Source organism: Podarcis bocagei, assembly GCF_964188305.1.
Source record: "Podarcis bocagei genome assembly, chromosome: 16".
Taxonomy (NCBI): Eukaryota; Metazoa; Chordata; class Lepidosauria; order Squamata; family Lacertidae; genus Podarcis; species Podarcis bocagei.
In genome coordinates, this window is record NC_138142.1 from 13,089,417 (window position 1) to 13,112,381 (window position 22,965).

The 22,965-nt window shown below is 45.9% G+C and overlaps 1 protein-coding gene across 13 annotated transcripts in view; it reads left to right on the top strand.

Annotated features, from left to right (window-relative positions):
* ARVCF (ARVCF delta catenin family member) overlaps positions 1-22,965 on the top strand; it is a 615,179-nt gene that overhangs the window by 589,406 nt on the left and 2,808 nt on the right. For 12 of the 13 annotated variants that reach the window (XM_081174756.1, XM_081174762.1, XM_081174761.1 and 9 more), the window contains 6 exons: positions 1,694-1,886; positions 6,384-6,495; positions 7,499-7,589; positions 9,615-9,668; positions 15,168-15,259; positions 21,576-21,689. In XM_081174756.1, coding sequence (XP_081030882.1) covers positions 1,694-1,886; positions 6,384-6,495; positions 7,499-7,589; positions 9,615-9,668; positions 15,168-15,259; positions 21,576-21,677 — 644 coding nt within the window. In that variant the 3' untranslated portion in view covers positions 21,678-21,689. The remainder of the gene's footprint in view (positions 1-1,693; positions 1,887-6,383; positions 6,496-7,498; positions 7,590-9,614; positions 9,669-15,167; positions 15,260-21,575; positions 21,690-22,965) is intronic. The other variant, XM_081174768.1, reaches the window with a different exon arrangement.

A 22,965-nucleotide genomic window follows, 5' to 3' on the forward strand; every position in this document is an offset into this window, starting at 1 on the left:
TGAAAGCATTCACAATACTATTAACATGAAGGATATGCACACCTTGTTCGGGGCTGAGCTGAGAATATGCAAGGCAGCACTCTTGGTGACCCAGTGGGTCTCTTCCGAGGACATCTTGAGAGTAAACTGTTTATATATTGGCATTAAAGCACGGCCTAAGCAACTGTTCCCCCGTGCCCGTATGATGAAAGCTGCAAAGGGTAATATATGATAGCAATGAAATCTGCAGCGAAGGATGCAAACCCCTGTGCTTTTTCCTGATGATCACAACTTTTCTTTTGCAGAATGTGCTCGCTTTGGGCAATGAGTCTTCAGAAAACTTTCGAGCAAGGATCTGAAACTTGTAGAAAGGCTCACAAAGATCTATTGATAGCCCCAAATTACAAAGAGGAGCCTTAGGGCTAATCAGAAATGGCATTAATGTTTATTTAATCTCTTGTCTTCCTCGTTTGTAAACAGGGTGGATAAAAATCAATGATTAAAAAATGGATTTTTTATTTTAAAAAATTATTTAAATCAATTTTTTTTATTTAAATCGGATTTTTAAAATAAAATGCTTTGAGGAAAAATCTTTCTAAAGATAGGTTCCTATTTAAGTTACATTATAGTCCAAAGGCTATTCATCAGGAAATAAGCATTTGTTTTAAGTTTTTCATGTGTGCTAAAACTTAGTCTGTTGGTGTGTTTTTTAATCGTTTAACCACATCAGCTAACAAACATGGATACATATGCTATAATGTTATTGTTGTAGTTAAATAAATTGTTGTTAAGGAAATGATAATTTTTCTCCTTCCAATAAAGTACAGCAGAAAAGTTGTCCAAATATAAACAATAATTTCATAATTATCTGTCTATGTATTTCTAAAAGTATAACCAAATCAGTAATTTTTGATATAACTGTAAAAACTACTCTGAAAACTTATTATTCCAAAAATGAAATCTTCATCTGGTTGTAAATACTGTATTAAGATTATACCAGCAAGAATGAGTCTTTCTGTAAAAAAAATGATTTAAATCAAGTCTTACTGACTAGTGATTTAAATTGATTTGATTTGATTTAAATCAAATCCACCCGGTTTGTAAATATATGGTCTAATTTTATATCGAAAGAGGAATGTGTGTTCCCACAGGAGCATAGAGAGCTGTCCTGTACTGATCCAGACCATCTAGCTCAGGCATAGGCAAACTCCGGCCCTCCAGATGTTTGGGACTACAATTCCCATCATCCCTAGCTAACAGAACCGGTGGTCAAGGATAATGGGAATTGTAGTCCCAAACATCTGGAGGGCCGGAGTTTGCCTATGCCTGATCTAGCTCATAAAATCATAGAATTGTGGAGCTGGAAGGAACTCAGAAGGTCATCTAAAACATTTAGATGCTAAAAGCATTTTTTGTTTTGACAAGTCTACCCAGATACGTAGAATTCTGATGCTTGCTTTAATCTGTTTATTTCTGGTTTTCATCTTTTTTTGGGTGGTTTTCAATAGCTGCTTTTAACTGTTTATATAGATAACTTGTATTGTTTTATTGATTTTTGTGACAAGACCTTATACAATCAAGCACTGCATATGTTTTATAAAACAAAATAGACGGAATAATACAAAGCATGAACTCCCGGCTGAGTCGTAACCCTGTTCTTTCCCTTGAATTGAACGATCAGGTTGAACTAACGAGAGCCCTTTCTGTTCCTCAGGTAGTTATGCCATGGGGGAGCTAGTGAGAAATTTGCCCAGTAAGCAACAGAGGTCTTCGAAAAACCTGGAGGAGGACACTGTGGTTGCAGTCCTGAATACCATCCATGAAATCATTACCGACAGCGTGGAAAATGCTAGGTCCCTGATCCAAACGCAAGGCATTCAGAAGCTGGTCGCTATCAGCAAATCGAGGTTAGTTTTTCTCTGGATCATTTCAAAGGATCCTTCCTGTCGCCTGCTACCTTGCTCCTTTTCATCTGGCAGTGCCGGGTTTGGAACATGCATGTGCTCTGCTGATGAGAGATGGTGCAAACAGGAGAGGGTAGCTCAGTTTGGAAAGAGGCCCTCAGATACTGAGTATTTATAATAATAAATAATAATTAATTTTTATTTATATCCCGCCCTTCCCGGTTCAGAAAACCGGGCTCAGGGCGGCTAACAACAAATTTAAAACACTTAATTGATGCAACAAAAAACAGCATAAAATACAGTAAAAAACGTTAATAACAATAAATTCAGAATTAAAAAATCAATTTAGGGGGGAAATCCATTAGATGATCACCAGGGCTAGCTGGCTAAATTAGTCCTATTTGGGCCAGCAAGGAGACCAGCGAGGTTGGAGCCATCACTGAGAAGGCCCTGGCCCTTGTGGAGGATAATCTGACTTCCTCAGGGCCCAGGACCGCTAAACTGTGATTATTCATGGACCTTAAGGTCCTCTGCAGGGCATAGCAGAAGAGGCAGTCTCGTAAATACGAGGACCCTAAGCCACAAAGGGTTTAGGGAGTGCAAATAGAGAATCATGGGAGTGCAAATCCAGTTTTTCTCCCCAAGAATTCCAAATGCACTTGTATTCCTGATTGTACCAGTGCCAGCTCCTGGTTTCAGAGGGCCTTGGGTAATTAATAATAATAATAATAATAATAATAATAATAATAATAATAATAATAATAATCTATTATTTATACCCCGCCCATCTGGCTGGGTTCCCCCAGCCACCCTGGGCGGCTTCCAACAGAATACCAACAACAACAATAAAAAAGCGATAAAATATCAAACATTTAAAACTTCCCTAAACAGGACTGCCTTCAGATGTCTTCTAAAAGTCAGATAGTTGCTTATTTCCTTGATATCTGATGGGACGGCGTTCCACAAGGCAGGTGCCATTACTGAGAAGGGCCTCTACCTGGTTCCCTGCAACCTCACTTCTCACAGTGAGGAAACCGCCAGAAGGCCCTCAGAGCTGGACCTTGGTGTCCGGGCTGAACGATGGGGGTGGAGACGCTCCTTCAGGCATACTGGGCCGAAACCTAGGAATCTGTCTTATACCAAGTCCGATCAATCTTTCATCTAGCTCAGTCTTGTCTACACTGGCTGGCTGGAGCTCTCCAGGGTTCAGAGAGGCGTTCCTTGCTGCTGTCCCTGGAGATGTTGCAGAGAGACCTCAAGGCCTTTTGCTTCCCAAGCAGATGCTCCACATCCCTTTCTCTTGGCCCCCCCACCCCACCCCTGTTGCCACTGCCTGTTGGCTTCCTTCCACTTTGAACCCAGCCAACACCACCAATCAAGGAGAAAGAGGACAAGTCGGCACAGAGAGGTTATTTGCTCCTTGTCCTTGTGTTATTCTCTCCTCTGACGCCAGCTGTGCTGGAGACACCCGACATTTCACTTCTTTGGTCCATGTCCTGGGCATTAACGTTAGCTCAGACAGCATTTGCATTGAACATAGCTGTCAAGTGTCCCTTATTTGGCGGGACAGTCCCTTATCCCGGGGCCATGTCCTGCTGCTGTCCCTTATTGAGGATGTCCCTTAAATAAGCTACTGAAGGTAATGGGGCCCTTTCTATGTCCAGCTGTGCTTTGTCAACAACAAATTGTTCCTGATTTTTTGTGTTGAATATATGCTATATGGTAATTTATGGACCTAATAGGTATCTAAAGCCATTTGCAGGCAACAAAATATGTATTTTAGCAAAGTAATTGTTGATCCGTTATTTTGGCTGCTGATCCCTTATTTTCGAGGCTGCTGGTCCCTTATTTTCAAATCTGTAAGTTGACAGCTATGGCGTTGAACAAGGAGCATACTGGAGGACGTCTTTTGTGACTGTGTGTGTCTCTTGTCCTAGGATAAGCTAAAGAGGTCATGAAAAGCACAGGTCAAGCGGCTAGGTTGCTAAGTCTGGGCTGATACTCTAGGCTGTTTGGGTTAGCACACTGCTTAACCCCCAAGACTCAGGAGCATCACTGGACTTGCCCAGGTGCCTGTTTGCTGAGCTAAGCATGAGCACTAATTGGTGAACAGTTGTACCTCATGTTACATTTGCTCCAGGTTGTGCGTTTTCAGGTTGCGTCCCGCTGCGACCCGGAAGTACCAGAAAGGGTTACTTCCGGGTTTCGCTGCTCGCGCATGCGCAGACACACAAAATGACATCATGCACATGCGTAGAAGCGGCGAATCGCGACCCGCAGACACGGGCTGCGTTCTTTTCAGGTTGCGAACAGGCCTCCAGAACGGATTCAGTTCACAACCAGAGGTACCACTGTATTGGACTTAAATATATATTTGAGCTTTAAAGAACACTCCCTGTGCATCTGCAGGAACTGATTTTCTTTTCCAAGCCAGAGAAGGACTTTTCAGGGCTCTGATGCTCACCTCCTCTACAAGAGTTAGGAGCATCATGCTGACCATCATATTCCTAAAGCAGGAATTGAAATAACTCTGGGACATCTGCGGCTTCCAACTTTTGCGTTTCATCTTTTGGTTGCGCAGCTGGAGCGCTTAATGCACATGCCGTAACTGCTTATCGTAAATCACCGCCCATAATAGGTTGAGTTGACTTCAGAGACAAGATCAATAGAACAAAACAATCAGTCATCTCGGGACAGATTCCCTTGTTGCCTGCTCTATTCCTCAGCATCAGGCATGCATTTATCAGGCATCATCATTTAAGGGAATCCAGACATTTATTGGCAGAGTGGGAGACGTTTGTCCTTTCACAACATTCCATTATATGGATGGCAATGATAAGGCTGTTAACAAAATAAACTGCCCCAATATGGAACGATCGTAAGGAGATGGGCAATAATCTCAAATACCTCTCATTTGCACCACAACAGTGCTGGAGAGAAGCTGCCCTTTGATGGCAGGGCGGAAATATTTTTATTTTTGCATAGGCAAACTCGGCCCTCCAGATGTTTTGGGACTACAACTCCCATCATCCCTAGCTAACAGTGGTCAGGGGTGATGGGAGTTGTAGTCCCAAAATGTCTGGAGGGCTGAGCTTGCCTATGCTTGCAGTCTAACCTCTTTCATGCATTGTGGGTTTTTTGAGGGGGCATTTACTGAGACCTTTCACAAGTGCCATAGGAGGTCCTGGTGGGCACACTGGTTCCCGTGGGTGCCAGGTTGGCAGCTACACTTATTAGTCTTGAGTGGAACTGCCACCACCATCTTTCCCTTTTTGAGGCAGCTGGAAGGGAAGCCCAACTCAGTATCGCAATGAAATAATTACTGTGAGTTTAAGCGTTTGGTCTGTTATTTTGGCCCCGAGACCATTCAGCTCCTCAAATTACTCCATAGGAGCACCTTGGTAGTACAGCCATACCTCAAGTTACGTTTGCATCATGTTACGTTTTTTCAGGTTGCATCCCACGGCGACCCGGAAGTACCGGAAAGGATTACTTCCGGGTTTCACCACTCACGCATGCGCAAAAGCGCTAAATTGCACTATGCGTACAAGTGCCAAATTACACCACTCACCTGCGCAGATACGGTGCTTCAGGTTGCGGGCTTTTCATGTTGCGAATGGGCCTCCGGAATGGATCCCGTTCGCAACCAGAGGTACCACTGTACATGCCCAGCTTACAAAATGCAGAAAAACCCAAGCAAAAAACAAACAAGCAGATAATAATGACTTGTTCAATAAAGGAAACGGAAATATAGGGACAGAGTTAAAGTATTAAGAAATAATGCCTGAAGTGTTAGCTTTGTCTTAGGCTATGTATTATCTGAAGCCAAGATCCTTAAAGCTTATTTGCAGAAGCCACGATCCTTAAAACTTATTTGCAGAAATGTTGGTCAGAAGCTGCTTTCTCCTGGCTTACAATTCCAAGGCATGGCATGGATGCAAATATTTCTCAAACTCATCACAGGCAGAAGCGAGTCAGAAAGGGGCAAAGCCACATTCCAGAGCCTTAGCAAGGAAGACAAGTGAACTGTTAAATGGGAGAAGTTATATTTATATTTAGGGTTTCATGAAAATCCAGGGGTTCAGATGGGCAAAGCTGTTTCTACCTCTTCCTTACACCCCAGTTCCATCCAATCACGTTTGAGGCATTGCTTGTCATACAGTACCCCAATTTTTTTTGCAGGCACCAGCAGTGTTGAAAGCAGGGCTGTGTGTGACCATCCTTAAAAGCGTCCCAAGCACAAATAATCATGCCTGAGCAATAAAAAGGATATTTGCAGGAACCCTAAGAGAAATGTTCCATGTCATAAACATGGTCATGAGAACTGGCCCTTTGTAATAGTTTCAGGTTCAAGAGAACGGCTGACCGGTCCCTCCAGATGCTTGCATTTGTTAATGACTTAAATTGTCAACAGGCTTCAATATCTGAATTTCTCTGACTTACGACGTTTGCTTCTTTGCCTGCCTTCTTCTCCCCACGCCCCGCCCCCTCCAAAACCAGCCAGTCTTCCAGGGAAACGAAAGCAGCCTCTCACGTCCTTCAGATGACCTGGAGTTACAAAGAGCTACGGAGCGTTTTGCAGAAGGAAGGCTGGAACAAATCCCATTTCCAGGTGAAGGCGACCGCAGAGATCTGCTCAAGAGCTATTGGAGCAAATGGGGTTGGGAAGGCGAAAAGCGAGCTTACTGGTTTGGGAAGGGAAAGCTCTATGGGATTAATGTGGGGGTAGTAAGAGGTTGCGAGTGGAGCAAGCAGGAACACAGCTCTAATAAATAACATTTGTGAAAGCAATGTGCTAGCCAAATAAAGCACCACACCGCTGCAAATTAAATGTTGTCATGGAATTCCACTCAATATTGAACCGGAGCAAAACTCCAATGTATAGTTAGCAGACTAAAAACTTAAACACGTTTCAGGATTCCCCAAAAAAACAGACTAGAGGCAATTAATATTTCATCCAGCATAGCTTTACTGCTACTGAAGTACAAATGAGCATAGTGGTCACAAATCCAATTCAGGATTGGCACTGTCCATAAGAAATCCAGTTGCGGCAGACTTAAATTTACAATAATTGACAATAAGACTTGGGACGCAGGTGGCGCTGTGGGTTAAACCATAGAACCTAGGACTTGCCAATCAGAAGGTCGGCGGTTCGAATCCCCTGCTTCCCTGGCGGTGCCACGATTTAAACAGGCGTAGCCACGCCCCCAGGCAAACACGATTGGCTGGCCCGGGGCGTGACACGGCTGGGGATCGTGAAGACATGGGCGGCGTTTCTCCGCCCCCTCCAGGGTCGCTGCGAGGACCCGGATTCCCACCCACAAAGCAGCCCCTCCTAAAGGGGGGAGCTGACTTCGCCTGCCAGGAAAGTAATAGAGCAGCGTTGTCACACTTCCGTCCCCCCCACCCCAGTAAGACCACAAAGCACACAAGCTGGAAAAATGAGCTCTCAGCATGCCGACTTATTGCTGACTACCGCCGTACTAAAAATAGGAAGTAGGACGCAGAGTGGTTTTGTTGGAATGAGCGTTTCATGATAACTTTCTGAAGCGGGTTTTGCTTTCCGCTCTGTTCCCTGCGAAGCTGCTGACTCTGGCGTTTTCCTTTCTTTCCAGTCTGCGTCTGCGACTCCTAAGGGATCTAAAGGCACCTCCTGCAAGTCTGGCTATGACGACAGCACCCTGCCTCTCGTGGATAAAAGTCAAGGTCTGTGCTCGTCCCAGAGTGGCCCGTCTTGAGCTATTCTAAGCAGTCGTGTGAAAATGAGAAGATACTGGGGGTCAGGCTGGACGCGATGCCAAACATTCATTCTAACACGTTTATTCAATAAATATATATTCCACCTTTCCTCCCTAGAAGCTCAAGGTGGCACAACGACCCTGCGGAGTAGGTTAGGCTGAGAGACTGGCCTCACTTAAAGCAATAACATGCCACTTTAAGCAGTCACGACTTACCGCAAAGAATCCTGGGAAGTTTGCCTGGCGCCTTCATTATACACTTTTAGGTGCCAGGCAAAAACATTCCTTTTTAACCAGGCCTTTGGTTGATTTGATTGACATCCTATGTATGCCGTTTTAAAATGTAGGGTTTTTTTGGGGGGGGGCGTTATTGTGTTGCTGTTTTTATTTTGATTCTATATTTTGTGGCTTTATATTTTGATTTTGTTCTGTGAACCGCCTTGAGACCTTTGGGTTTAGGGCAGTATATAAATTCATTATTATTATTATTATTATTATTATTATTATTATTATTATTATTTGCCTCATGGAGCTACAATTTTCAGAATGGTTTAATGGTCAGTCCCTCACCCCAGGGACCTCTGGGAATTGTAGCTCTGTGAGGAGACTGGGGCGGGGTGGGGGAGCTCCTAACTTCGACTCTTCGACTCTACTCTCAAGACCTCTAACAAACTATATGGAGTTATTTGTGGAATCCATGACAGTTTAAAGAGTATAATACTGCTTTAAATGTAAATAGTGTGGTTCGAATCCCCACGATGAGGTGAGCTCCCGTTGCTCGCTCCCTGCTCCTGCCAACCTAGCAGTTCGAAAGCACGTCAAAGTGCAAGTAGATAAATAGGTACCACTCTGGCGTTTCCATGCGCTGCTCTGCTTCACCAGAAGCGGCTTAGTCATGCTAGCCACATGACCCGAAAGCTGTACGCCGGCTCCCTCGGCCAATAAAGCGAGATGAGCGCCGCAACCCCAGAGTCATCCACGACTGGACCTAATGATCAGGGGTCTTTTTACCTTTACCTTAGTGCTGAGAATTGCTAAGAAGCCCTTGTTCTCCTCGCAGAGGTACCATTCCCAGAATTCCCTGGGAAGAGGGATTGATGGTTAAACCGCTCTGAGAGGGGAATAGGCATCCCCTAACAAACTACAGCTCCCAGGATTCTTTGGGAGAAGGCATGGCTTTTTAGAGTGGTATCATGGTGCTACCTCACCAGAGTGGTGCATGCTCTGGTTATCTCCCGCTTGGACTACTGCAATGTGCTCCATGTGGGGCTACCTTTGAAGGCGACCTGGAAACTACAACTAATCCAGAATGTGGCAGCTAGACTGGTGACCAAGAGTGGCTGTCAGGACCATATAACACCAGTCCTGAAAGACCTCTGTTAGCTCCCAGGATGCTTCTGAGCACAATTCAAAGTGTTGGTGCTGACCTTTAAAGCCCTAAATGGCCTTGGCCCAGTATACCTGAAGGAGCGTCTCCACCCCCATCGGTCAGCCCGGACACTGAAGTCCAGCTCCAAGGGCCTTCTGGCAGTTCCCTCACTGCAAGAAGTGAGGTTACAGGGAACCAGGCAGAGGGCCTTCTCAGTAGTGGAGCCTGCCCTGTGGAACGCCCTCCCACCAGGTGTCAAGGAAATGAACCACTATCTGACTTTTAGAAGACTTCTGAAGGCAGCCCTGTTCAGGGGAGTTTTTAATGTTTGATGTTTTATTGCTTTTTTATTCTTATTAATATTCTGTTGGGAGCTGCCCAGAGTGGCTGGGGAAACCACATGGATGGGGTATAAATAATAAATTATTATTATTATTATTATTATTATTATTATTATTTATTTATTTATTTATTTATTTACTTTAAGTGGGCTGGAAGTCACCAGCCTGTAACATTTGCTTTTAGCACACTCAGAAAATTCTTGCCTCCTTCCCTCTCCGTGGATTGTGAGGCCTGATCCGCCTCTCCAACAGTCCAACTAGTTTCTATTCTTCTCTCCTGTAGATAACGAGAAGACTGGAAGTCGGGATATGATTCCTATGGATGAACTTGGGCCAGGTAAACGCAGTTACAGATCAACCTCTTCTGCCTTTTCCCCATAGTGGAGCTTTTCCCTCACAAGGGAGTTCGGCTTCTCAAGAATAAGTGATTTCAAGTGTCTGAACTTGACATTTCAGAGCTGATTTTTTTTTCTTTCCAAAATATCAATAGCATTTTTAAGCGTGTGTGTTTGTAAAAATGTAAAGAGGCAGGTAGAAATATAGATATGTGGGTGTGGGCAGCTACTCTAATTTTATGTGGCCCTCAAGATAGGGATGGGTGAACCCTGACAATCATGGTTTCTCTCAGTTTACTAATTTTAGGTTCAGTTCCCCATTTCCAACATCAGTTTGTGCTTTTGTTTTCTTTAAAGAGAGTCAGCACTTCACTGCAAAGTTCTCCTGATATGCAAATTACTGCGTGCATTTTTATCTAATATACATATTTTTTGCAAGCAATTTTCCATAAGATACTGCGTTTTTGTGTGTGTGTATGTTGTTTTCACTACTGTAAGCAGTTTTGTACACGCTCTACCTAGTACAGTGGTGCCCCGCAAGACGAACGCCTCGCGAGACGAAAAACTCGCAAGACGAAAGGTTTTTTTGTTTTCGAGTTGCTTCGCAAGACGAATTTCCCTATGGGCTTGCTTCGCAAAACGAAGCTTGCCCCGCAAGCTCCGGGGATAGCGGGGAAGCGCAGCGCGTTTTCCCCGCTGTCCCCGGACCTCTTTTGAAGCAAGGGGCAGCGGGGAGAAGATCGCTTCTCCCCGTTGCCAGCCCCACAATCTCCGGGGACAGAGGGGAAGGCACGCGTGCCTTCCCCTCTCTCCCCGGGCCCCTTTTGAACCAAGGGGCTTCAACGGGGAGAAGCGATCTTCTCCCCTCCACCCCTTGCTTCAAAAGAGGGGACAGAGGGGAAGGCGCGCGCGCCTTCCCCTCTCTCCCCGGATGGTCTCCATAGGAACGCATTGATTGATTTTCAATGCATTCCTATGGGAAACCGTGCTTCGCAAGACGAAAAACTCGCAAGAAGAAAAAACTTGCGGAATGAATTAATTTCGTCTTGCGAGGCACCACTGTATATGAATTACTTGGTTGGAGAACTGCATGGCAAAATTCGGAGAAGCGTGCATTTCAAAGGAGGACTGCGTTTCAGGAAGTGCAAATTAGGTAGATTTGCCTTTCAGTGCAACTGAATTTGAACTGAATACAATTTTTCCTCCATCCCCACCCTTGGCCTAACTTCAGAAATGGCCTGAAAGCAAACCGTCCTTTCCTTAGCTGCCCACTGGGCTTGGGAGGAAGAGTGAGACGAAGGGCTATCAGATAAAGTGTGTATGAGAAATGGGGATGGGGGTGTCAGAAAGAGAAAGAAGCGTTAGAGTGGCAGAAGGAGAAGGGAGAAGATTTTGGGTACCACCACTTTGGAATCTGGCTCCACTCGCCGCTGGCTTCAGCCCCACCCATAATTGGCAAGTGAAAACGGCCCTCCACAGGAAAAAGAAACATCTACTTGTCAAAATAAAAAATAAAAAAATAGTCCAGGTGCACCTTAGAGACCAACTAAGTTTAGGTATAGGGGATGCAGGTGGCGCTATGGGTTAAACCACAGAGCCTAGGACTTGCCGATCAGAAGGTCAGCGGTTCGAATCCCCGCGACAAGGTGAGCTCCCGTTGCTCGGTCCCAGCTCCTGCCAACCTAGCAGTTTGAAAGCACATCAAAGTGCAAGTAGATAAATAGGTACCACACCGGCGGGAAGGTAAACGGCTCTGGTTCGCCAGAAGTGGCTTAGTCATGCTGGCCACATGACCCGGAAGCTGTACGCTGGCTCCCTTGGCCAATAAAGCGAGATGAGCGCCGCAACCCCAGAGTCGGTCACGACTGGACCTAATGGTCAGGGGTCCCTTTACCTTTACCTAAGTTTAGGTATAAGCTTTTGTGTGCATGCACACTTCTTCAGACTGTTTTTTAATTTTTAATTTCGACTGTTTCAGACCAACACAGCTACCTACCTGAATCAACTTGTCAGTAAAGCATGATTATTTAATTGCATTTTCTGGTAATCTTCTCTTATGGTCTCTTGCTCCAGCTTGTGGAGAATCACAAGTTTGAAAGATCTCAATGATACAGCATCATTCTAGAGGCATTTTGGGAATTGCTGGGGTGGAGGCATTGAGAAGGAAACAGGGTTGTACAGGAATCCTGCAAAAAAGAAGAAGGATGAAACAGATGAATTAAGGGGCAGTTGTGGGGGCTGCTTTCACGTGTAATTCAGAGGGGTTTTTTTTTAAAAAAAAATATTAATAAACAAAATAAGTCAGAGAAAAAAGAGCATAAAGAAAAATACTTTTACAGCAGGTTGAAATCAGCATATGGTTGGACATCATCACTGAGTAGTTTGCAGATTTTTGAACTAATTCAGAAAACTTGGTTAAGTTCCCTGAATTAGTTCATTCCAAACAATGTTCATTCCAAGTGGTGGCCACTGATGTTTACTGCAGATAACGCTACGCTAAAGGGTATGGCTCCATTTACAGCTGGTTCCTATGTTTTAAGTCTGCGCTGATAAAATCCAACATCTAAGAGTTTCGGATTTGCATCTGGAATAGAAAGCATTTAAAAATAAATAAATGTTAGATCCAGCTTTCTCATCTATGAGAAGGAAGGTTGCGTGCGTTTTTAAAAACCAAGTACAGCTCCTCTTGAAACCTAAAACTGTAACAACAGGAAGGAAAAAGATTCTGTTGTGTTGCTTTTCATATACCTCACTTCAAACCTTCCAGGCAGCGTGAATAAGCTGTGAATATGTTCCTTGCTTAAGGGAAAGCTCCGATATACATCCTCTCGGTGGGAAGAGATTCACTTCAAATGAGAACGCACCGCAGGGTGACCATGTATTAACCAGCCTGGCAGTGTAAAGCTGAGGATCAGAAGCTACTTTGTTGGAACGCATTAGTTATGTACTCAGAGTAAAAAGGGTTTCCCATCGATCGGCATGCATTGTGAATTTAAGAAAGACTTACGGGGGTGTAGAGGGAAACTGGATCTCAAATGCAGGCAACGGCAGATGGTAGGATTAAGAACGCCATCATAGACCTATTAGATGAGGCTGATAGACCAAGCTAATAGCCCGTCCTGTTCAGCATACCATTCTCACAGTGGCCAACCAAATACCTGTGGAAAAAACTGCAAGCTGTGGGAATGTTCAAGGATGCAGGAGAGGATACTGTATTTTTCGCTCTATAACACGCACCCGACCATAACACGCACATAGTTTTTAGAGGAGGAAAACAAGAAAAAAAAATATTCTAAACGAAACAGTGGATGTATGATTTTTGTGGTTCATGCTGTGGCCACAGACATGTGATCTGACAGTGAGTTTGGAGTAACCCAATGCAAAAATCCTGAGGATCCATGTGGACCCATGCTTTGTAACCACGTTTTAAATGGAGAGGGAAGGAAAAGCACTCAAGGGACAAGGGACACGCGTGGGGTGTGTGGAGAAGGATGCTGCTAATAATGCAGGCGAGGGGTTTAAGGGGAGAAGGAACACACGCAGGCTCTTTAAAGGAGCCAACCGGACAGGAGCCACTTACACTCATGTAAGCAACTCCTCTCCTCTCCCACTTTGCTCCTTTAAAGCAAGCAGGCTCTCTGTCCCTCTCTCCTCCCCACTCAGCGGCTCTTCTGCCGCTTTGCTGTTTCAAACTGAGCCACGGAGGAGGGAAGGAAGGGGAACCATGGATCCTCTGCTCACGACTGCAGCAGATCCCCCCCGCCATCCGTAGGCATTCGCTCCATAACACGCACAGACATTTCCCCTTACTTTCTAGGAGGAAAAAAGTGAGTGTTATGGAGCAAAAAATATGGTATATTGTCTGATAATAGCCTTTCCAACTTGTGTTAACAAGTTCACAATTTAGCAGAGTAACATTCCCCTTTTTAAACTTGGAGCGGATGCGTTTGCTGAGGCTCGCTAAAGCCTCTATAATAACTGTTCTGGTATTTTCCCCTTATTTCCTCATAAAAGATAAGATAAGACACAACGCAGTCTTCTATAAAAGTATAAATAGGTTTACTCACACATCATTCTGTTCACAATAGGATCCCAGAAGGCAGACTTAGCTTAGAAAAGTAACATATACCTAGAAACTATCTCATAAGAAGACAGTCCTTTTGTCCTCTCTTGGCTGGAAGCCAAGAGGGCATCTTTGGCTAAGCAGATGTTGCTTCTTCGATGCATGTAGTCAAAAGAGAGATATGGCTGCCCTGCCCTGTGCTTTTGTCATCACCTGCACAGGTGAGACCACATCCACCTCTAGTCACATGCAGAGGAAGTCTGTCCCAGCCCAGAAGGAAACAGGAAGTTTACCTGCTGGCTGGACAAACATTTCTCCCCATGTGTAAACATGTTCACTCTAGGAATGTTGTACTTGACTGCTCTTGTGTTTCACATCCCACACAAGCTGGGCATGAGGGCAACAGCACTCTGCCCATCTGCAGTTCTCGGCAACTGTCATCCAGAAGCACTATGCCTCTGACAGTGGATGGGGTACATAGCCTACATTGACAGCCTTGTCCTCCGTGAAATTGTCTAATCTTCTTCTAAAGCCACCCATGTTGGTGGCAGCCACTGCCTCTATCAAGCTTGAGGTGGCATAGATGGTTTTCCACCTCCCCATTTTATCTTCTCCTGCCTGAGCAGAGGAGCAGCCTGAACTCCCTCCTCATCTACATCTTCCGTAGGGTAGTGTGAGGGGTTGTGACAGGTATTTGTGGAGGTGGTCCTTCAGGAGAGGGGCTAGAGACCCGTTTCCTAGGAGGTCTTCACCTCTGAAAGTTAGGGGTGTCTGAAGCAGGGCTGCCAGTGGACCTCTGAATAGCCTGGCAGGTTTGTGGGGCGACAGGGAATCCTTCATTATGCCCAAGTGCTCAGATAACATAAGAACATAAAGATGCCTTTGAAAAGACCTTACAGGTGCTCACCTGACATCATGGGACCAAAGGGTGTGGCAGCACTTTTAAATGATAAACTTGCACATAAATTAAGAATAGCAGGAGGAACCAGACAGAGACACGTTTGTGGGGTAATGATGGAATTATAGTTTGTTTGTGAATAATCTAGATAACAAAAGACAGGTCCTTGAAGTCTACTCTTAATATACAGACATTATAATATTTTAGTTTCATTGGACATTACATTTCTGCAATCCAGGGAGAAGATTTTCTTTTCAGCTAAGGCAAAGTAATTTTGCCGCATTGTTTGGGGCAATTTGTTCTAATGTATCTAGAGAAACAATTTTTTAGAAAAAAAGAAAAGAAAAATACCTACAGATGCTAGCAGTGGAACGACGTCTTTGTATGTGTGTGTGACCGTGTTGTGCTAGTTTTGGGATGGGGTGAAGGTTTGTATCCACTGTGGTGCTGTTTTTGAAACAGTGGAACGGGCACCCATTTAATGCCATGCTGCCATTGATGCCGCAGATTCCTTTATGGCCTCCTCTCATTCCTCTGCAGATGGCTACTCGACCATCGATCACCGGGAGAAAGAGCGAAAATACAAAGCCAATGAGAACATGGGGGACGCGTCAGAGAAAGAACCACTAAAAGTAAGTTGTGTTCTTCCAAGTTGCACATCAGGCATTTGCAATGCCCCCCCCCACCTTTTAATGGAGTTTTGTGGGCCAGTGTAAGGCAAAATTAATTTGAATTGCTCTATACAGAGGTGCAGAGCTCCCCTTTGAATATCCCCAGCCATCATGGCTCTGATAATACCATCTGCTCATCTACAGAGGAGAAGATACTAGGCCTCACCTCCTTGCCTTTGGCCTCCATGTTGCTACCGCTGGTGCCTTCAGTAGCACTGAAGATCAGGGAACCTGTTGTATTCATTAGCAGTGAAGATCAGAGAATCTACTGTATTTGTTGGTAGTGAAGATCAGAGAATCGGTCGTTCCCCTCTGTGGTGTTCCCAACCCTCGTACAAGACACCGTGCTTCTAGAAGCTGGGTTTTCTGCTGAGGAAATTTTGATATAAAGAATGGGCGTAAAATGAAACCTTAGGTTGACACCTCGGTGTTGGCCCACCCTCCACACCACCTGCCCAGCCTGTTGGAATGGCAAGGGGAATTCCTGTGGGCCACTGTGTCCCAAGGACCTCTGTTTCCCTTTACTCTCTTAGAATGACCCTTCATCCTTGTGGTTCTAAGAAGGAAGTGCGTCCCCTCACTCCACATCCCAAGGCCATTTCCTTCACAGGAAGTTTGAGTGGAGGAGGAAGAGCTCTTGGGGCAAGGCATTTCTGTGGAAAGCTAAGACCAAGACTCGGGGTGACAGCAGCAGCCATGTTTGACGGGGTCCTGGGCAAAGTGTATTCTAGCGAGCCCCCTTCCTCTTTTGGTTTTGCCTGGCATCATTAGTTTCTAGGACTGAGTGGCCGAGGCCCACTCTTTTAATGACGTTTCCTCCACATGATGCTGCGTCGAGAGGCATTGTGTGGAGTTAAAATGGCAGCTGGACTCAGCCACCTGGTTCTGCTCAGACCACTGAGTTGGAGAATAAAAGCAAAGGGTGGACCTCAGTGGTGGGCCCTGACAGGATTTTTGGAGCCAGTGGTGCCATCAGGGCAGGAATATGGGGACTAATGAGCCAAATGAGCAGGAAAATCCCTCAAATGAAGTGATGCATGAAGTAACACATATGGCCATCTATAGAGAGCTCAGGATACCCCTAAGACAAGGGTGGGAGACCTCAGGTGCCAGGGGCCAAATGTGGTCTTCCACACCTCTCTGTTTGGCCTTCAAAACTCTCCTCAGAACACATCCCCCAGGCCAAACCCCTCACTGATCCCCCCCAAACCCCACCCAAATGTTTTTTCCTGACTGGAAGGCGTTCTAGAACTCTGGCAATGCCTCTTTCATGGTTGGATGGAGGACAGATAGGAGTGTGGGTAGAAACTAGCCCATTGCATAAAGAGAAAATTTACATTTGTTGCTCCTCCCACTTTTGCCTCTGACTCCACCCACCACTGACTGACATGTGGTCCTCAGAGGCTTGCCCAGAACGGAATGCAGTCATTGCGCTGAAGAAGGTAAAATTTACATTCGTTGCTCCACCCAGTGAGAGTCCTGAGGTCCAGATAGAAATACATGGAGGGCCGCATTGAGCTCCAGGGCGTGAGATTCCCTGCCCCTGATTTAGCAGCTCCATACATATAAGGCACACATGGTTTGCTTTTGTTCTTTGTTCTGTCACTTTCAGTTCCTCCATTTAGAAACCAACCCCAACCTTAAAGTCTATAGCTGTGCAGGAGACTTTGTCCTGAGAATAGTCACTACCAGCACCTCTGCTCCCTTGTGGTTTCCGTGGTGAGAATAACTGGAAATGCGTGCGAGTGTCTGTGCAAAACTAGGCGAGGTTGACTCCGCAGGCTTGTGCTCAAATATAATCTGGTTTCCCATCCTTCCAACTTACTGGTGGACATGGAACATGGAACCACCACGTGCTGTGGATTCCACAACACTTACTCCCTATGTTATGGGTTCCAGTGTCCCTGGGAAGTGATAGAGCATCTACTTGCTACCAGAGAAGCCAGGGATTGCACCTGGGACCTTCTGCATGCCAAGCAGGTGTCCCTAACACTGACCAGCAACAAATCAATATGGCTTCTGCCTTCGAAAATCTCCCTTTATCTGGGCCCTCGGTCCTCTCCCAATATGTCAAGCTGCGCTCGTCATCTTCTCTCCTTTTTTGTCCTAACGGTTTTGTAGTTAGCATCCTGTCTTGGGGAACTTTGTATCATTCAAGTTGCAAGGGTTGTTTCAGCTCAGCAATTTTGTCAGGGGCTTTTTAATTTTCATCTGCCCGCCTCTTTAGGGTAATCCCTCGTCTTCCCAGCCACACTCCCAGTGGCAACTCCAATAAGCCGCATGCTTTATTTAGCTGTGCTCGAGAGCCTTAAAGCTGTGGTGTGATCGCAAGACCCACTGCCCTCTTGACCCGCTGCTCTGCTTTCCATATGAAGTTCCACCGGGCAGCACTGTTAGTGGGTGAAGATTACAGCTGTGCGTGGATTATGAGACCTCTGTGACCCTTAGAGCTGGCCCTGCCCCAACGACACCATTGTTGTTGATACCCATTTGGCCTGACTGCGATTTTCTCCTAAGCCTGTGCTTGGCCAGGAAAGGGGACTTACCGTATTTCTCGCTCTATAAGACGCACCAGACCACAAGATCCACCTAGTTTTTAGAGGAGGAAAACAAGAAAAAACATATTCTGACTCTCAGAAGCCAGAACAGCAAGAGGGATCGCTGTGCAGTGAAAGCAGCAATCCCTCTTGCTGTTCTGGCTTCTGGGATAGCTGCGCAGCCTGCATTCGCTCCATAAGACGCACACACATTTCCCCTTACATTTTAGGAGGGGGAAAGTGAGTCTTACAGAGCAAAAAATACAGTACTAGCTATCCCCTTTTGGCCCAGGTGAGCAGCACACAGGTTGCACCTGCCTTTTGTGCCAGGAGCACAAAAGATAGGAGAGGAGAGGATTTTTTCACAGAGCTTTCTCACCTCTTGCCACCGAGTGAGGGTGGTGTCTTGACTGAGCTGTAGGCAGCAACCTGCGGCAAACCAGCCCCTGAGAACCAAGAGCCAGGAAGCAAAGTGAGCACTCGGGTCTGAAGAGTGAGTCAGAACTACAGGACAAACCAAGAGGCAAGGTTCCAAGCTGCAAGTGAGAAGTCAGGACACCAGAGGAGCTCGCAAATGACTTCTCATTCTCCAACCTGCTTGTGGGTAGAGGAATCAGGAAGGTGTAACCACTTGACTAAATTTCTCGAGGGGAAGGAAAAGTTCTCCGACATTTTCTCAAAGTGGTGGAGCTGACTATTAGCAGTAGCACAGGTTCCTGCTCTCTGTCGACATGCAGAGGGCCAGGAGGCCAGCTGATAAGCCCTAGCTGTGCCATCTCCTTCTATTGGCCCGTGCTCCGACGTACATCGGTGACCCGAGCTTCTAAAGTCAGGACATGCTATTAGCAGAGTGTACTGCGCACACAGAATAGGCGTGAGGCTTGTGAAGTCATGCTACAGATTTATTAATCATAAATCAGAACAAAGAAACATGTCGTCTCTCATGTCGTCTCAGAGAGAACAGCAAAAGCAAAAGCTATACATACACAAATGGAAGTTCCCAGCATACTCTGCTGGGATGTAAACAGACGTGACATGCAACAATTCCACACATCTGTTCCTTAAGGTGGAACAGAATTCTCAACACTCTCCTCCCCCCTACAGGTATGTGTGTGTTAGTGCCACATTGGGTCAAGATGCGCAAGTGCTTATTCTGTTGAAAGGTGAGAGATAGGTCCCATTGCTCCATGGGCTGTATACTGTAGAACAGGCATGCCCAACAGGTAGATCACGATCTACCGGTAGATCTCTGGACATCTGCAGTAGATCATTGGCTCCCCCCAAAGAAGCTGAACAACTGTGGCTCCACTAAAAAAAGCTCAACATTTTACCTCCTCCCTGAAAAAACTCAACAACTTTGACCTGAACCCCAAAAAAGGGGTTAGATCACTGCCAGTTTTTAACTCTGTGAGTAGATCTCAGTCTCTTGGGAGTTGGCCACCCCTGCTGTAGAACAAGAAGAAGGCACATGATTCGAACAATGCAGTCCTAGGCATGTCTACCCATTGAGTTTAATGGGACTTAACTTCCAGCTAAGCGTGTGTGGCTAGTCCTGTCTGCTGTCTGCTGAGCAGCAGCCATTGGGTACCACAAATCAATACACACAGAGTCGTCCTCTGAGCTAAACTGGGTGTGATGCAGGATATCGATGGAATGGCCTGTTGTTTTTACTTTGAATGCAGCTGTGGGTGTTCTGAATTTTATCAGAGTAGTAGCCACGGGGTGGTTAAGCCTTCCTTTGTGGGCTATCTTTCCAATCAAAATCTCCTCCTTTCTCTTCCCTGCAAGTGCTTTCTCAACTACAAGGGGAAATATACTGGTTCTAGCCATTTCTCCCTGAAAGGAGAAAAGATGCTCAGGAAAGGAGCTGCCAGCAGCTGAAGGATTAAGCACTTCTCCTCCAATCAAATTCAGAGCCTCCACAACTGCTATTTAAAAAAATAATAATTTCAAAAAATAAAATACCGGCAGGAGACATACCAAGTGTCACTGGTATTGTTTTTGATTTTCTAACAACGAGAACAATCATAAAACAGTAGAAAGCAGTAGAAGTGTGAAAGCTGCCCAATCTTATTCCTGCAAATTGAGTATCCAAATGTTGCAGGTGCCGAAATGTCTCTGCCTTTGTGGAAGTTGAAATACAGTGGTGCCTCGCAAGACGAAAAGAATCCGTTCTGTGAGTCTCTTCGTCTAGTGGTTTTTTCGTCTTGCGAAGCAAGCCCATTGACGGATTAGCGGCTTTTAGCGGCTTAGCGGCTTAGCGGATAAGCGGCTTAGCGGCTTAGAAAAAGGGGGGAAAGGGGGGGAAAACCGCAGGAACTCGCAAGACATTTTCGTCTTGCGAAGCAAGCCCATAGGAGATTCGTTTTGCGAAGCACCTCCAAAACGGAAAACTCTTTCGTCTAGCGAGTTTTCCGTCTTGCGAGGCATTCGTCTTGCGGGGCACCACTGTATGTAAGCCAGTGCTTCATCTTGGGCTGCTGGGCGTGTGCCTTGTGCCATTGCTTGATGTCCTACGCATATAAGGCATTAGACTTCTGGTAGGTCTCTGTATTTTCTCTCAGGAAGCCGTTCTTCACTCCAAAATATCAAAGAGCCCAGCTGGTTCATAGGGGTGCTGGGTGAGGTCCTTCTGCTGCTCACTAGTTAGCAAGATCTGCTTTGTCTTCTTCAAAAGTGTTTGCTGAAGATGTGAAGTTCTGTTCATATTAGGAAAGCAAAATATACATAAGCTGGATGTTTTGGCTTCCCTGCTCTCTCTCTCTTAGTTCAAGTCCATGCTTTTACTTTTGGAACTCAGGCTCAAACATGAATCAACACAAAACATGGATCAAGAAAGGAGAACGAAGTTTTCTTCTAATGCCTTTCCCAAGTTCACCTTATTTCTTATCCGTTCCCTGACTCAGCCTTCCTATAGAAAGGTTCATTCCCCCCCTTCTAGGTAATGTGGACAGGCTGTGTTACTTTGCCACACTTTGAGCAAGCCAGTAGCAGCCACTGTTGAAATGCAAAGCAATACATCATTGGGGAGGACCTGTGGCCCAGAGGTAGAGTGCTCTGTGAGGCAGAGCCGCAACACTAGCTCCTGGACAGCAGAGTTGTTGCTGCTTACGGGGAAGAGAAGGGGGCAAAGCAGTGGGGAGGTTGGCGCAGTGTTTACACACTGGCAGGATTGCCGGATTGGCTCTGCTGATGTGCTTGCACCGCGCCTGCCACTTTGCCACAACTCCCCTGCTGGGAAGCTAACACTCTGTCCTAATCCCACCCTGGGCAAGTCCCTTCCACTGGGTAGCCCTCCAGATGTTGTTGTACTCCAACTCCCATCAGCTCCAGCCAGCATGGAGTGGTGGGGGTTGTCGCCCAGCAAACTCTTATGGGACAGGGTGCAGATTCCCTACCCCTGCAATGCAATATCCTCCTCTCCTCCAAAGGCAAGGTGTGTGTTGATCTCCAGTGCTTGCAGTTGATTGGCTCCGCTGCTGGGAGATCCACTTGTCGTGAGCTGCAATTACATTGATGCATCCAGCACTGTCTGCCTAGCGCTCACGGCTATTGTTACTGGAGTTTGGAATGAAGCATGCTTTTTACTGATTCTGTCTCTCTCCCTGTTTCTCTGTCTCTCTCGTTTTCTTTTCTGCACTAATGCTACCTTGCAAACCTTTTGAACTGGCAAGTTTGTTTGTCTGTTTGATTAATCTGCTCTGTTTTGCCTTTTTAACGCCTCACCCTGTCTGCTGCAGAATGACACAAATAGGAAAACCATTAACAGGAGTAACAGGGCTTCGGTGACTCTGGTGGATGCCCGTGACCCTAAACCCCAGCCTGTTGACTCCTGGGTCTAATTTGCATGCATGGTAGGTCTTTTTCACGGTAATTGGTGCTCGTGATTAACTTTTCTTGTTTGCGCATGGTGTTGCATCGCTGTGTGTTCTCTCTGCCCGCCTGGCTCCTTTGCAGTCAGAAGCAGATAGGAAATTGCTTTCAGTGTGTTCTGTTTAATATATATTTCACTCATCACTGTTTGATAAAATGCTGCAATGCACTGCTGGTAGAGTCTATTGTAACCCATCTGAAATGTACGTGAAGCTAAGCAACTGGTCGCAAAACTCCCCGCCATCTGCTTTTGAAACAGAAATTCCTGATAAAATTTTCCTGAAAAGGAGGTGAATCAGTGTTCTTATATATGGAGCCAGAATACTTCAAGTTCTCGGTGTATTTTCACTTTTATTAGCAGCCCGATGTTGAGGGTCTTCTTCGGTGCCTTCAAGGATTTGCTGATCAATCCACTACCACAAAACTGAGAGGGGAGAGGTGGCCATGTAACAGCTGAGATCAAAATGGATCCCCATGTCCCATGGACAGAACAGGCAGCCCTTAGTATCCCGAGCCAAAATTGCAGGAGCTCTGCTTATCATACCCTAAGTGCAGCTCAAAACCATTCCCATATCAACAAGCTTGATCCAAGGGCAATCTGGAGCAAGTGGATGTCTTCTCCTGGGAAACGGGCACAGTCTTCTGACTCCTAGCCCTTTAGACCAGGCTTCCTCAAACTTGGCCCTCCAGATGTTTTGAGACTACAATTCCCATCATCCCTGGCCACTGGTCCTGCTAGCTAGGGATCATGGGAGTTGCAGTCCCAAAACATCTGGAGGGCCGAGTTTGAGGAAGCCTGCTTTAGACAATGGCTCATTGTGCTCTGGCCTGATCTGGTTACTGGCCAGTCCAACCACAGATCAACAGTTCCATTTCTTGCTGCAATCCCAACCTGATAGGCTCACTTTTTCTTCCACACTTGCTTGCTTTCTTCTTCCACGTTGATTTCTCGCAGATATTCTCTCTCAGCTGCTCTAGCCACAGCTGGTCTGTGGTACAGTCATACCCTTGACCCAAGTTTGGCTTCCATTTTAGAATTTGCCACGGTTTGTCAGCTATGATGTTGCATGGAAGCAATGTGAACCTCACTGTTCTGACTGTTGAGCAATGAAACCATGCTTTGCAGCCATGGTGGCCAGCACAACTTGGGTCTTCCTGTCTCCAGAGTCTCTATAGGCAAGAACCTAAGCTCTATTCCAGTGGTTTGAGAAGCATCTGTCAGGACACAAGGGGATACTGTAGCATCATGGCAGCTGG